Source organism: Phasianus colchicus, chromosome 1 (assembly GCF_987193195.1).
Source record: "Phasianus colchicus chromosome 1, bPhaCol1.hap1.1, whole genome shotgun sequence".
Lineage (NCBI taxonomy): Eukaryota > Metazoa > Chordata > Aves > Galliformes > Phasianidae > Phasianus > Phasianus colchicus.
Window position 1 is genome coordinate 81,351,218 of NC_143436.1, and position 15,652 is coordinate 81,366,869.

At 42.8% G+C, this 15,652-nt stretch overlaps 1 protein-coding gene across 1 annotated transcript; it reads right to left on the bottom strand.

The window, feature by feature from the left end:
• Positions 1-1,280: 1,280 nt before the first annotated feature.
• Positions 1,281-9,659, bottom strand: TENT5C (terminal nucleotidyltransferase 5C). Its single transcript, XM_031613141.2, has 2 exons — positions 9,544-9,659; positions 1,281-7,069 (listed from the first exon to the last, which is right to left on the bottom strand). Exon 2 carries the CDS (start codon positions 7,041-7,043, stop codon positions 5,871-5,873), a length of 1,173 nt encoding a protein of 390 aa, XP_031469001.1. The 5' UTR covers positions 7,044-7,069; positions 9,544-9,659; the 3' UTR covers positions 1,281-5,870.
• Between the last annotated feature and the right edge of the window lie 5,993 nt (positions 9,660-15,652).

Genomic DNA, 15,652 nt, shown 5'->3' on the forward strand with positions numbered 1-15,652 from the left:
TTTACTGAGGAAGGTAATAGCTACACACACTTTGTGTATTAGTACACTAAATATGCTAAAAGCATAGAAGGCAATGTTCAAAATAAGGAAGCACACAGCCTTTTACACAAGCATCTGACCTGCCTGAAAGGGCATGCTGGACACTAACTTCAGACAGGAACCACTACCACGAAAGAGAGGCAAGCAGTAATTGCACCTGCCAGAAAAGTGGAACAGTTTAGAGTACCAGGCCTCTAATGTCTCACCGTCACAAAACTGAGATCATTTGCACAGCATAGATAACACTGGGTTCTGGCAGAGCAAAAAAACAAGATGCTGGGAAACATCACTTTACTAGCCATGCAATAGCAAGATATAAGAACAATTTACATATCTACTCTCACAATTCTCACTTCACAGAGATGAGAGCATCCAAACAGCCACTTGCTTATGCATGGCAAGATAGCTGTTTCAGTATTTGACTGCAAACTTAAGTCTGGTATTCTAGAAACCTAAGGACAGTACTCTCCCATCAAGAAGAAAAAAGCTTCTGAAACTTTTATCACAAGATAAACTGAGGAGCTGAGGTAAGAGAGTTTCAGATGACAAACTAGTGGTCTGTGCCATCCAGCTTTTGTGCAGTTGGATTATCAGCTCTCCATTTAAGCCTGGGGAAGAAATTACAACTACACAGGTTTAATAACTGTCTTCATAGTACTACAGCACTCCATGCTAGTCTCTGGAGAAGCTTCCACTTACAGCCATTACAAGCTCCTGAAGGCTGGAATTTCTCTGGTGTTAGTTAACTAATAGGGTAGAGGTTGCCTGAGCAAAGGCATCATGTCAAGCATGCTTTTTTATAGAACATCTATTTTTGAATCTAGAGCAACAAATAGACTGCCACATGCCCCTAACTTTTATTTAGCATTGACCTGTTCAACCCACATTGACCGAGTGCTTCTCTACAAACCATCACTATAAACTAAGTAAAAGATTAATCACATTCCACTTAACTGACTAATCTTCAGTCAGTCAAGAGGCAGATGAATATGCTCATTATAAGAAGTCTTCTTGCCTTGAAAAAGGCCTAGAAGGAAAACATAACTGTATAAATTCATCACTATTTCATCCCCTCTCAGTGTATTTACATGCATCTATTCTAAGGAATCTGCTTTAGCAGGGAGTTGAGCTAGAAAGTCTCCAGAGGGCCCTTCCAACCCCTACGGTACTGTGAACAGACAATAAGCTCCACAAGTATTTCCAGTCAACACTACTTAGATGCAAAAACAACTTGAGGCAAACAGTGTTTCGCATAAGTTTATTTGTACAAGTATTTCAGAATCATTAAGCTCCAAAACCCAATTTCCAAGGGTGACAAGTGAACACCACAGTGCAGGACAGTAGGTAGTTACTGTAACTAATCTCACATTTGGGCTCATCACAAATTGAAATCTTTCTAGTATCTTGTTCTGCCAGCTTAAAAAAAAATACATCACTTTTCCAAAACAAGTACAAGATAGATTTTCCAAGAGCTGACTTCTATTAGTAAAATTTAAAAAATAAACAGAAAAAAAAGCCTTTACATTTCAACAAAAAGTGCAGTTTTAACCAGAAAGAGAGACAAGCCCAATGCAAACACTTCAGTGAGTGGCCTCCTCCAGTGAAGAAGAAAAGCTGGAGCATTCCAACCACCCCCAAAGCTTCTATAACTATAGCCCAGCAATCCACCTCAGAACAAGTTTCACTGAAAGTAAATAGCCTATATGAAATACAGTTCACCATATTTAACAGTTGACAATGGTTTGAGCAAGACTTAGATGCAAAGGCTAGAAGTATCCATTTGGATCCCAGTGCCCAAATCACACATTTGCTACTAACAATGAGTGGCTTATTGCTTATTCCTGCGTCTAACAATTATGGCATCCAATTCAATCAGTTTTCTATCTCTCTCATTAAACAAGCACTATCAGCACATCACCAGTTTAAAACTGAAGTAACTTGGAGAAAGCCTCTTAAAAAATGACTTGGACTTCTCATGTAGAGATGAGCAGAGATCACTACCAAAATTAGCAGTTATTCTAACTGTCAGAATCCCATGGCATCCATATGCTTAACCCCTTAACTCAGTCCAAAATATGAATAGCTACAGTCCAAATACTTAAAGTTCTAATTGAGACCTGGTTTAAACCTTCTGCTCTGTAGACAGACTATTCATGTTAAAACAAAAGTTTGTGAAAAACGGTTACTCAGAAGCAGTGTCCAGCTTAGTGGCACAGCAAACAAGCTGAAGACAAACACAGTAAGTTGCATCTTGAGCTGACGGAGCATAAGGTATGCTTTACCTTATCACTTCTCAGAATTATGGTGATTAGCACAGGGATTTCATGAAAGTGACTAAAATACTCTTTACTAGTAGGTTTCTTTAGTAGCATCCTTATCAAATAAAAAGATTTAATCTCTTACAATGAGGAAGTAATATCAATAAACTGTAAGTTAAAGGGAGCTTGGTGAGAAATATTCACAAACAGATGCTTAGCTTCAGACTGGCTTAGCCCTGCAGAGATTAAGCAACAGGAAGAAAATTGCTATTTTAAACTAGTCTAGTTTCCTAGAAGCCTAGTCCTCAGGAATGACGTGCTGACACAAGTCTTGCAGTCCAGTATTTCTGCAGTTCTGCTATGATGCCACTGCCTAGAAAGAATGCATTAGGGTAATAGCCTGAAGTTCAGCAGCCTCTCTCAAACTTCCACTTGATACAGAAGCAAGCAGAGAAGAAGTTTGCCTGCTTGATTCAGTCTCCCTGTAGTGCCGAATGGTGCAGTTTGAACTTGGCCATGGGTCATTACCTTAGCACTCATTCTCATATTACTCCCAGCTGCAGGGTCCTTGTAAACCTGATCACAAACCAACTAGCATACACCAGATTGATCTGCTGCCACCTGGGGCATCAGGCTGCCAAAACAATTTGAAACCAGAAGGGGGTAGACTGCAGGTAGCACCCTGACAAATCTATTCAGTATTTCAGCTCTATCTGAACTGCCAAACTAGGATTATTTGAAGGCAAAGAAACAGAACACTGTCCCAGTAATGCTGTTTCTTCTATTTAGTGCCAACGCAGTAGGTAATGAGCAACTTCAGGCTACAGTTTAACTACTCAAGAACTTAACATCCAAGCTGAGAAGCATTAGTAATTTAATATGTCAGAACAATTTAAGACCCAGTAGTCCTGCAAAGTTTAAACCAAGGGAGTCAGCTGTTCGGAGAGCAGGCATTCAACACAAAGCTTCCTTAGAGGCCTCAGCAATAAGTTAAAATTACTTCCTACATTGCGGGAAGTTAGGTGTCCATGGCTCTGCCTGAGTTCTCTGACCACAGGAGGGCTTTGTTCTAGCACTTCTTTTCCCAGTAGATACATGTGGTCTGACACTCAGCAGCCAAGGTATTCCAAGGCTAGTAAGGAAAAAGACAATTTGCTTCAAACTCATAAGGACTCCTCTTGAGCACTGACTAGTTTTTCCGCAAGAGCTGATCTACACAGTTTCTAAAGTCCAGCTATGCAATCCACAAGACTTGGGTCTAAGCTGATATGCAAATCAAACTTGTCCCTCTAAGCAATGGTTTTGGTTTACTTCTGGAACAGAATAGTTTTTTTTTTCCTAAAGTCAGCTGAAGCTATTTAAGGGATGAAAGCAATTACAAATTCTTAAACAAAAGGACTTTCTTCTAGCAATGCTCTGTAATAGGCCAAGTATTGCTCTACATGCAGAAGTTTCTCATTCTACCAGTAAACTTGCATTATATTTGACAGATGACAACACCAACATCACATCAGTTTCAAGAAAAGCCTTCCAAATAGTCAGTATTCCAGATGAGAAGTGCTTTGCCTGTAAATTGCATCAAGTCCAAGCTTCAATTCCTAGAAAAATTTGAAAGCAAATTCATCCTTAAGTACTTTGACTATACAAGAATCTTAATAAAAAAATGTTTGCTACTGAAGATGCTTACTGTACAAGATATTAACATAAAGCATGCCTAGCTGCAGCCTGCTTCCACAATCCTATCCCTCTCTGCTTTCCCAAGCTAAGTGAAGTCTGAACAAGAAAAAAAAAAATGAAGTAGCCTTGCTGCTATACTAAGGTGGCCTTTGTGCATTAGTTACAAAAAAGTGGGAGAGCTTGTAACCTAACAAGAAGCCTTTGGTCCTACTAAGAACAGGCAGTTTTTCCACCGTCAAGTAAATGCTGCTCTGCTATTGTTCTTCACATCTAACAGCAACCATATAGTTTTATTTCATCTGCTTTTCTTCCTACACTTAAATCATTTGTTTGATCCAGCACTTTGGTCTCATATACTCAGGGAGACAGCAAGATGACATAAGAGTTAGCAATTAAGTATCCTTAACATTGCACCAGTACATTAAATAGCTCTAACTTTTGCCTTTCTAGTCTACTTCTGATTAAGCAAAGAAAACAGAATTATTTACAGTATGAATTTTACTATTGCAAATAAGTGAAAGTTGCCAGTCAAGGTATTACCTTGTTTCTATACTGCTATATACAGAATCATCCTTATAAAGCACAGAAGCAAGTAGAAAGTTCAACACATACCCTTTAAGAAGTTCAGCCCCCTACGCCTCCAAGCAAGTACATACTTTTCCAGGGGTTATTCTGAAACTAGGAACAGACTTTCACCATATACAGCCTCTGTGTAGAGCTCTGCTTAGGGTTTACACACCTCATCAAGTGAAGTTTAAGACCACAATAGACCGAGAATTTAACCTCCCAGAAGACCATACTACACAGTGATGATGATAAACCAATAAGCTTGACCCTTAAGCAGAAACAAAGGCAAGCCTGCAGGACCTGCCTGAATTTGTACAAGAAAAACAAGGAGGCACTTTAGAAATTCATATTGACAGGAGTACATATCAGCCTACAAGTTGGTGGATTTTTCGCTTGCTGTGGACCCACAACGAATAAACTTAAAACTTCAGTGTAAGAGCTGCACTATTTTCCAGCTGTGCCAATAACTGTTTAGGAAGATGTAGTCAAAAAGGCTTTATCTTGAGCCTCTTCTTAATAGTATTCTTCCCATCCCATTCAAGCAGTGGTTTCAATTCTATTTAAGGCTTTATTTCCTCATTTCAAGGACTTCACATTAGTAATTGTTTAGATCATGTTCTGCTGCATGCTTAGAGAAGTCAGCTTCCAAATTTTTGTACTCCAGAAAAATCTAGCTAACTCATGCTTTTAAAGACAGGCTCATTAATCCATCTCCAACTCCCAAGAAACCTTGAACTTGAAGCAGGACCACATGCCTATGCACTACAGGAAACAGCCACTGGGCCCTCTACAAGAGGGACACTATCCACCACACAGTTACCAGTTCCACACAGCCAAAAAGTAAAGCAGCCCAAGCATGACAAGACCACTCTTACACAACAATTCAATAGAAAGCTGGCCAGAATCTGAATTGAAGATGTATAAAGTAATGAGGTTTATCAATAGAAAGTTTTGGTTTTAAATCAGCTTCTGCTCTGCACAATGTATTCCCCAGTCTTAGCTCTATTAACTAACACAGTTTACTGATTACTCCACTTAGATAACAAGTTAATAGCCACTTCCAAGACAAGTACCTAGTCCTGTAACTATTCCTCTAATATTTGGTTGCTGGTTCTCTTCTCCCGGTGAAGAGGTAATAAGGCTTCTCAGCATTTGGAGAGATAAACTGAAAAGGTTCTTCACAGATTCCCTGGTTGCATATTCCTACTGCATGCCAGGAAGTAATTAGTCCAACAATCTTGCTTATTAGAAAACCTACGAACATCCATTACTTGTCTATGTACACTCAGCTTTTAGAAGCCTCCGCTGAAGAACGCTCAAGTGAAGCGATCAATTGCAAGGCAACCAAGTGGGGTAGGACTGGCTATATGGCACCGGAGGATTTGCAAGATAGTAATTGCTGAAGTTTACATCACTAACATAAGGTGCTGGCTGGTAGTAACAGGTAACAGTAGTGGTGTTAGGGATGATGTTCTGTTCTGCCAGCACTTTGAGTGCCAGCAGAGAAATCAAGTTGAGAGTCTGTCTTCGCTCGTGTCCCATGAGACACACAGTGCTCTCATTCACCACCCTGCGCAGAATCATGAGGTAATCATATTTGCTCCTCTCTTCTTTGGAGAAGTGGTTCTGGAGGTAGGTCTCTAGTTTGCGCTGCTGATCCAGGATGTCTGGGAAGTCTATGAAGAATCGCGAGCACATGTAGCGCTCTAATGTTTTGATCTCATCTTTATCCATGGGCCGGAAGTCTCGCACTAAGAGGTTACTGTATTTCAGAAGTCCACCACCTCGGATCTCTTCAGGATTTTTGGTAGCTATCAGCTTGTTCTGGAGGTGATCAAAAGCTGCTTCAAAATCTCCATACATACTCTCCCCAATCACAGTTGGATGGAAGTGTTCTGACATGGGGTTTTCTGAGTAGTCATAGTAAAAAAGCAGGGAATCCAGTATGATTTGGAAAGAGTCTACACTGAACTCAAACTGGCGTCTTATGCAGTCTACAAACTTCAGCTCCACATTCCTGCCATGTTTATTGGAAAGTGATATCAAACTCCAACGATCAGACTCCGTGGACACTTTAACTAGCTTCTGGATGTAGGCTTCCTTCAGTGTTACTGGACTGATTTTCAGTTTGCTTACTCCTTCCGGTAAGAAATTCAAGAGGGAGCGCAACACCACATCTCGAACCAACTGAAACTCTGCCTCACTTGGAAGAGAAACTTGAAAAATGAGATCCAAATCTTTACAGCCCAGACCATTATCTTTGACCAGGACATGGCCAGCTGCAGAGCCGTTCAGACGGACATCATGTACTGCAATGCCTGCTTCATTCAGCCTACTTCGAACGGTCTGAACTATGTCCTTCAGAGTTATCTTCAGCGTTGGGAAGTTACCCCGTCCATGGATTGGAACCACCTCTGTAAGAACTTCATGCAGGCGGCTGACCTGCTCCCAGTTCAGCACACTGCATGACATGCAGTCTGTATTACTTCCTTTGCTTGCCATGGTAAGGTTTTTCTTCTCCAAAGAAACTGTAAGGAAGTGGGGAAAAAAAAACAAAAAACAAGTCAGACTTTCAGTTTGCACTGCCTAGCTCTGCTTTCTGTCTACATACACAAACTAGAGAGAAATAGCTTTACATACTAACAATTATCAGCAAGCTTTCCACCTGAAGTGGTTCTCAACTGCCCCACGAGTATAGGCTCAAAATGTAGTGATCAGTGTCCTTTCTAATGAGATAGCATTAAGAATTGGATAAAAGTAGCTTGTTTCAAAGGGAAAGCCTCAATGAATAATGCATAAACTTCATCCAAGTTTCCAAGATCATCTGCAGTACCAGCTGAAGCAAGTGACAATCATAATACTTGGAAGTGTTTTGTGCTTATCACTGAACTTGTTTCACTATAGTTAAAGCTTAAACACCTCTCTCCAAATAACATGACAGTAAGAGATATCCAGGTGCTAGTTTCAGAGCTTAGAAATCCAATTAGTGCCTTCAGTGGATTATGTGAGAGACAAGACCTTTCTTCTCATAGAAGAAGCCAAATCCACCTTGCTTCTGTAAAAACCTATAGAACTTCAGCATCTGGACAGAATTTCAGTCACAAAGTCAGATAACATAATTTTTCAATGTGCACTTCAGTCTGTAAGTAATCCTTTTCTTTTTCAGATACATTACACAATTAAGCTACCTTTTTGGAAATACTCATACTTTCCCTGTCCTTTTGTTCATTTATGGAGGGAAAACAAGTTCATAAGAGTTGGCATGTATTCAGATGGGATTAAGGCACACTTGTTAACATTGCAATAAGGACTTGAGAACCTCAACTAGTTCAAGCTTGAGCACTTGAAGTCTTGTCACAGTTGACCTCTTCATTCCCTTGTGCTTCAATGACTTGTTTTGAAATATGTGGATACTTACGTATATTCTACAGTCATGCAACTCCGAGTTGTATTAATACACTCCCCCCTTTTCAAGTGTTCCAGGTTTCTATAACAGCCAGGTGCTCCCTAACAGCTGGGGACTGAAGCTTCACATTCATCCACCTCAAACACTTGTGAAAGCTGTATTTGCAGCTGCCAAGGTCAGGTTATTCAGATTTAGCTTACTTAACTCTTGCCTACCAAGAACTGTTTAAAACTCAATCATGTATTTTCCTAGCATGCATCAGGATAGCATATGGAGCACTTTTTAAGCAAGATACAAACAATAGCTGTTGTTAGTCCTTGCTCGTTGCCTACCAGCTTTAACTTCTAAACAGATATTTGACCTGTCACTCCTCTAGGAGAAGAACACTAGCTTAGACACACAGCAAGGTGAAGCAAGCAAAACTCCCAGGGATGCAACTTCTGTCCCTGAGCACATGCTGCAGCATTATGAGCTCTGCTGCTGTGTGTAGCACATCAGCTTCAGAAGGCATCAAACAAACCCATAATCATATCATAAATCATTAAAATAACTAGTTCAGGAGAAAACAGAAGTTTCTTTAAACTCAACCCTTGGGATTCCAACAGAGCATAACCCCAGAGGTATCACAGCTGACAGGAGTTGCCCTCAGAGACATTAAGTGCACTTTCACCCCCAAAATACTACTTCCATTAAATCCTTCAGATCACTAGAGAACACAAGATTCGAACAAGATTCCCCTGACTTCAAGCTGCAAGTGTTTAAGCTCCTCCTTTCCATTTGTGGGCTCCTTAGCAGCCAAGACAACATACACAGCACACCAGGCAACCAGAGAGGACTTGAGCAGAGCTTTCCACTTCATCATGCGTACTTGGTTCTGCTTGAGGATCTTTGGGCTGAGGCACAGCGCACACGCTCTCTCTGCCAGCACCTGCTCCTCCTCCATTCAGGGGAGAGTTTAATTCCTGGGCTGCCAGCTGATGAAGCATCTCATCCTTAAATCACTCATGTGTCGCCTGCTCTGAAAGATTTAAGTTCATGACAGCAGGACCTTAGTGACTAGCGCATGTGGAATACTAGCGGCTTGCATGCTTGTGCTTCGTCACCACTGTCTGCCAGCACAAGGTCAGACACCTGGAGGTGCTCATCCACTGGAAAGACAGCGATCCAACAGCCGGGATAAGCCCTATCTACTTTTGCTATTCAGCTTCAAGTGTACCATAGTTTCAGGTGGATGCAATGCCCAAGTCACAGGCGGGAAAAGTGAGACTCGTTTCTGTCGTGATGAGGGATCACAGCAGCCTGCAACAGCATATAACAGGACGCAACACCTAGAGAACTCAGCTCAGAGCTGTGGCAGACACCTCCCCGACACCACAGCGTCAACTTTAACAGGAACCGAAATGCTGAGGGACGTAGCTTCCTTCAGAATGCGCCCGGGGACCACAGCCAGCCAATTAGATAACCACGAGCAGCGAGCCATACACGGCTCCGAGCGGCTGTTCCCCAAAAAGATCGTTAACCATCCCATCTCCGACGCTCTACCTCAGGAGACGCCACACCCGCCCGGCCCGGCCCGCCTCGCCTCGCCCCGCTCACCGGTCAGCTCAGCCACAGCCGCGCACACCGCGCCGCCGCCTCACCGGCCTCGCTCACGCTCACGCGCACGCCTCCCTGCCCCCCCGCTCCCGCCCTTTATTGCCGCGCAGCCGCCCCGCCTTCGCCTCCCCGCGCTGAGGCGACCAACGGGATCCCCCTCCCCGCCCGCCTGAGGCGGAGGAGCGGGGGCGGGCTCGGCGAAAAGGGGAGGAAAAGGATCTGGGTTATTTGTACAGTAATCAGTAGAGGAGGGGGGGAAGAAAAGTTGTTCCACCGCTGAGGCGGTTGTAATGTTTGTAGTGGAGCTAGAACGCTGTTTGCCAATCACATCTAGGGTATTGTTACTGTCCTACACCCTGAAGGAAGAGGAGTTCAAACCTGAGCACGTGTAGAAAAGAGCTGACCCTATACGAGGAAGCTGGAAAGCTCTTCTAGTCTCAGAAAACAAAAAGAGACTTAGCCTGTTTCGACAAAAAACAAAAACTGAGCAAGAATATGGGCAAGTTTCTTCTATTTATTTTTCTCCGTCAGCGCACTGTTGGCATAAATTACAGGAAACGAGGAGAGATGTTTAAATTAAAGGATAACACTGACACAAGAAGAAGATCTAAGGCATCTTTTGTCAGATGAGATTGTCATCCCTTCAGAGCACAGCACCTGAGAGCAGGCAGAATGAAACCGACTCGTTTCAAGAAGGAGCTAGATAAGGAAATCCATAACGTGGTTGTCTGTGGAGTTACAGAGCTAAACTTGAGGATCCAGGACATCTCTTTGAACAGTTTTTTTGTTGTTTTTTTTTTTTCCAGGTCTTCTGAAACAAGAAATAGAAATGGGGAACTCGAAAAGGAGCAATAGGAGAAATGACGGAGGCAGAACCACCAGTAAGGAAGTGTCGCACTTGGAGGTTAAAGCAGTGAATGGTCTCCCCCTTTAAAGTGACAGTTTCAGCTGCACTTCTGCCTAAAAATGTTACTGTCTGATGGCAGTAACTGGTTATTTGAACAGCTGTCTCACAGACAAACATCAGTTAGAAGATATTGAAAAAAATATTGTTTGTAATATTTATTAGATATCAATGAATGCAAAGAAACTTGTAGCACACAGTAGTGTTACAGGTGTTAAAATATTACTGAACGATTCACACTTTATTTGCTTAAAAGTTTCTGTTTCACGGAACTGTTTGTAAAAACAAAGGGGCGCCTCAACTATATCTTAAAGATTGAACACCTGAGATGTTTTCTGCCTCTCCTGCTTTGCAGACGTTGACCACGCTTCAGTGGAAGTGCAGCACTCAGTGCAGCGTGTGTAAAACTCCTGACAGTACACCTGCTCTTGGCAATTGCTGCCCACTGGTCCTACAGAAAGGCCAGAGGGACGAGATCTTGACATGCCATTTAAAAACTGCCAGTTCAGACTTGTGTAGGTCGCAGGCAGAGAGAGGAATGCACCTTTGAGTAATGGACACCTGGGAGATTGGGCCCATATACCCCCAGAAGGAGCCAGCATTCTGCTCTCCGTGTCTGTGTCGTGGATTGCTGCACGATGTGGATGGAAAATGTGGAAACACAGCCCCACTGGCAAGATGAGATTAAGGGCAGGGGCAATTGCATGAGCACTGTGGCTGCTGAGGTTATTCTGACTCTGTCCCAGGGTACAGCCATGATGTACATACACTTAGGCAGGGCTAACTTTACTTTTGGGACACACTGTGGAAGTTGTTTCAAAGGGAGGATGGAGAAGAAAGACCAAACAAATCATTGAATGGTACTATAACAGAGGAAAAGAGGAGTCTGGGACCACCAAGTGAGAGGTAGGTATGAAATGTTATAAACACAGTGCAGCTCATTCATTTTAATCTAGTAAATAGGGCAGCAAATTTGGTGGAAGAAATGCACTTTAAAAACTTCTAAGTCAGCTCAGTGACTTGGCACTATCAGATTAGTCTTTTTTCGTGTTGCATTGCTGAAGGTAATGTGTCAACATAAATCTTGGTTGCTGCAACTGTTAAAGCCATGAAGTGAAGGAGAGTTATTAATACTTTGTAGTAAGAACTGTCATGCTCTATTCTGTAATTGAGCATCAAATGTGCCATTGAGAAATTCTTCCTTTTGTTTGACATGCAGAGTAACTGTATGTCTGCAGTACTAAGAGCATGGAGACAGATAGAAACATCCCACCCATAAGGGGTTATTCAAAAATCCTCTGTTGGAGCCCCAGAGAGAGCTTCTCTCTCAGTTGGTAGCCACCTTTGCAAGTGTTTGAGGTTTCCTTCACAGTGATGCAGCAATCCTTCCTCTTGACACATTAATGTTAATTAATAAGAATAGACATGTGAAGTCCTGTATAGACTCACAGGGTCTGATTCTGGGAACAGCAGTCTTTCAGAAATCTGAGATTATACCTGCCTCTAGAAGCACAGCAGCATCCAGAAGGTTCTGTCAAAGGGGTGAGAGGTTACTTTGCAGGACTGTCCAGCTTCCACCAGAAAGCTCAGCAAAGAGCTGAGAAGTACTTCCTCTCTAAGGGGCAAGAAATTCCACTAGAGCCCTCCAAAAAAGTGCAAAGAGGGATCTCAAAGCTCAGGCTGCACTGAGATCTGAGGAGGATACAGAAACTCAGTGTTATTGACTTTTGTGAATGACTCAAGATATCGCTACCTATCAGCCCATAGAATTATAAAATCATAGAGTCATTAAGGTTGGAAAAGATCACTAAGAGCATCCAGCCATCAACCAATTCCACCTTGCCCACTAAACCACGTGCTTCATCTATACATTTCTTGAACACCTCCAGGGTGTTCAGCTTTGCCACGTGCCTTCTGCAGACTTTGCCACGTGCCTTCTGCAGGCTGCTTCTTCTCATGAACTGGCTTATGTGTACACAAGGGTTTTCCTTTTCATGAAGTGTCTCCTGTCCAGGCCCTCCCTCACAGCACATGCTGAGGTGGAACATGCTTACTGGAGGGAGTGGGCAGCAGTTTGTCCTCTGATTTGTTTTGCCTTGCACCTGAGCTTGTCCAAGCAGCTTAATTAGTCACAGTTTCCCAGAACCCAGGGGAGAACACACGGTTAGAAATTTTGGTGGCGTAGGAGAAGAAAAGAACTGAAGAGGGGGGGAGGCAGAGGTCGGTGGAGAAGGTTGCTTTGCAAATCAAACCGAAAATAATATTTACTCTATTTTGGGAGCTGTGAGCAAACTCGGGATCCATCACCATATGTTCAAGCTGCAGGTGGCAAGCACAGCAAAGGGAGGCAAAGAGAGTATATTGTTTAGGGAGCACAGCCCCAGACACACAAAGCTGCCCCACAGATCATGTACTTTCCCCCACCAGAGATTTTCACTTTGAAATTGCAGGTTTTTCATGTTCCCTCACCACCCCCAGCTTTGGGAAATGATGCACGGGTGTGCAGTGCCTGCACCACAACACTTCCTTCTGCACCTGAACCCCGTCTGCTGCTTCTGTCACTGCAAAAACAGCCACAGTTCACAGTTCACCCCCACAGATTTACATTTTGAAGGCCCACAGATACAATTAACCATCTCTTAGTACTTATCCAATCCCTGTATGATATGCCCCTGCCATCAAACTCATAGTCCCTTCACTAACATATAGTCACCTGCTGACTTTATTCAACCCCTCAAGACTTAAATAACCCTATGTTTCATCATAGTAGTTTGCAGCATCTGTTAGTTACATTTGCAGCTACAGGGCCATACAGTTTTATCTGGTTTTAACTTCCATCTCTCTTTCTTTTCAGTATTTTCAGCTTTGTTTTTTTTTTTTTTTCCCCTGACAGATAACAGGGGGTTTTATTGAAAAGCTGTCTGAATTCCTTAAGGATTTTTCAGCAGACCCTTTATTTCTAGCTAGTGGCAATGGTAACAGACAAGGAGGTTTTGCATAGATAATGCAGTTGTGTAGTTTAAAATAATCTAAATTAGACCTGTCAGAGTCTCCCCTAACTCATCCTCAGAGGTCAGGTTTATGCCACAGGGCAGTGAGGCAGCCCAGGGAACTGACCCCACTGAAAACTGATCCAGCCACAGAGGTCAAATTCAGCAGGGCTAGCCAGCTGGTAGGGCCATCGCGTAGTTACATTCCAGCAACACAAGCATGGGAGGTGAGGCAGAATGACAGCAAACTTTAAGCTGCAGTGGACTTATGCTTTCAGAAGCCTTTAGGCTCACCTAAAGTACAAAGAGACGTCTTGGTCTGTCCCTTGGGCTACTAGGAAGCTCTACAACTCTAGAAGGTGCTGTGTTCCAACACAAAGATGACAGCTTGAAGAGCTCAGCCTAGGGTAGCATCTTCAGCAGCTCTCTGCTGTGATCTGTCCCTCAGCACAGCAGCTGATCCCCAGTGCCCAGCTCTGTCCGACTCTCCTGCTAGAAGGGGTAACAATCTTACCACCAGAATTTAGTCTCACACTATCTGATCAAAGACCACCATTTTCACACACCCCCTTCCATCTCCATGGCCAGATACCATCCTCCAAGGATTCAGGAGGGCCCTGCAGACTGTTTTTGACTACTAGTGCAGGAACAATCCTCCCAGTGACAGATAGCTGGGGCTTTCAGGCTCTCTTATCTAATACAGAAGAGGTAGAGTAATATCACACATCTCATCTGATGAGAGAACATTACCATACCTCTTTCTATGGTAATCTTGACATTTTACCTCTCCTCAGAAACTTGCTAAGCAACATGCAGGCCTTTCTGTCTGTGCTGTGAAAATCTTGCAGCTACGTGATAGAGATCACTTTGGAAAAAGATTTGAGGAGGAAGTGAAATGATGGGATATTTTGAGAGAAGAAGGAAATGTGTTGCATGGTAATGTTTTGCACAGGTATCCTGCTAACACAGACCATTCTCATTTATGAGAATAAATGAGATAATTTTCGGCTGGGATAATTTTCTTCCCAGTAGCTTGTGCTTTGGATGTAGGATGAAAATAATGTTGATAGCACATGCATGTTTTAGTTGTAGCTGAGCAGTGCTGCACAGAGCCAAGGACATTTCAGCTTCCCACACTGCCCTGCCAGCAAAGGGCTGGACATGCACAAGGAGCTGGGAGGGGATAGAACCAGGACAGCTGACACCAAATGGTCAAAGGCATGACCCATAACATATGGCACTGAGCTGAACAACAAAACTGGGGGGAGCTGGCCAGGGGCAGCTGCCGCTGCTCAGAGGTTGTCTGGGCATCAGTCAGTGGGTGGTGAGAAATTGCACAGTGCATCACTTGTTTAGTGTATTCTTATAACATTGTAATTATTATTTTACCTTTCTTCTCTGTCCTATTAATCTCTCTTTATCTCAATCCACAGGTTTTGCCTTTTTTTTCCCTCAGTTCTCTCGCCCATCCCACTGCCAGGGGGGTCAAGTGAACAACTGCATGGTGCAGAGCTGCTTGCTGGTTAAATCACAACAGTCCTTTAGATCATAGAACTAGAGAATTATAGATTAGAGGATCATAGAATGGCTTGGATTGAAAGGGACCTCAAAGATTGACATATCTGACCCCAGCGTGTTAAAACAAAATTGTTATATATATTTTTAGTTTAGTAGTTACTCGTTGGTTTTGTTGTTGTTTTTAATCAGACCTGTGCTTGTTCTCAGAGTTGTGTTATGTAGTACCTTACTGTCTATCTATGTTCCTGTTGTGCTGTTAATCACCTTTGTGGGCTGGATTAAGGTTATCACTGTTGTACTTTGCAAACCTATGTTATTATATGATAAAAGTACAAACTGTGAGACTAACCTGGTGTACATACTCAACACTGCCATCATCTCTGTACTTTGGGAACCATCTCTCTGAAACATGAACAATTACACTCTTCACCTTTTCTTAGCAGGGAACCAATCTGTGAGAGAGACAAGGGGAAACACTTTCCCCTGCTTCTTCACCTTCCCCTTCCACTCCAACCAAGTTACAATAGTTCTTGAGAATTTTGAATATACTCCAGATTTTCAAACCAACATGTTCCTATTGCTGTGTCTCCTGAATGTGCTCCAGGTTTTAAGATTAAGCAACTATTTAAGTATATCACCCAGAGATCTGCCCTAAGACTGGATAGTTGTGAGTAGTAGAGTGTGGGAGGATACAGGC

Excerpts from the sequence above, each read along its gene's own strand:
- TENT5C (XM_031613141.2), bottom strand. The coding sequence starts at position 7,043 with ATGGCAAGCAAAGGAAGTAATACAGACTGCATGTCATGCAGTGTGCTG.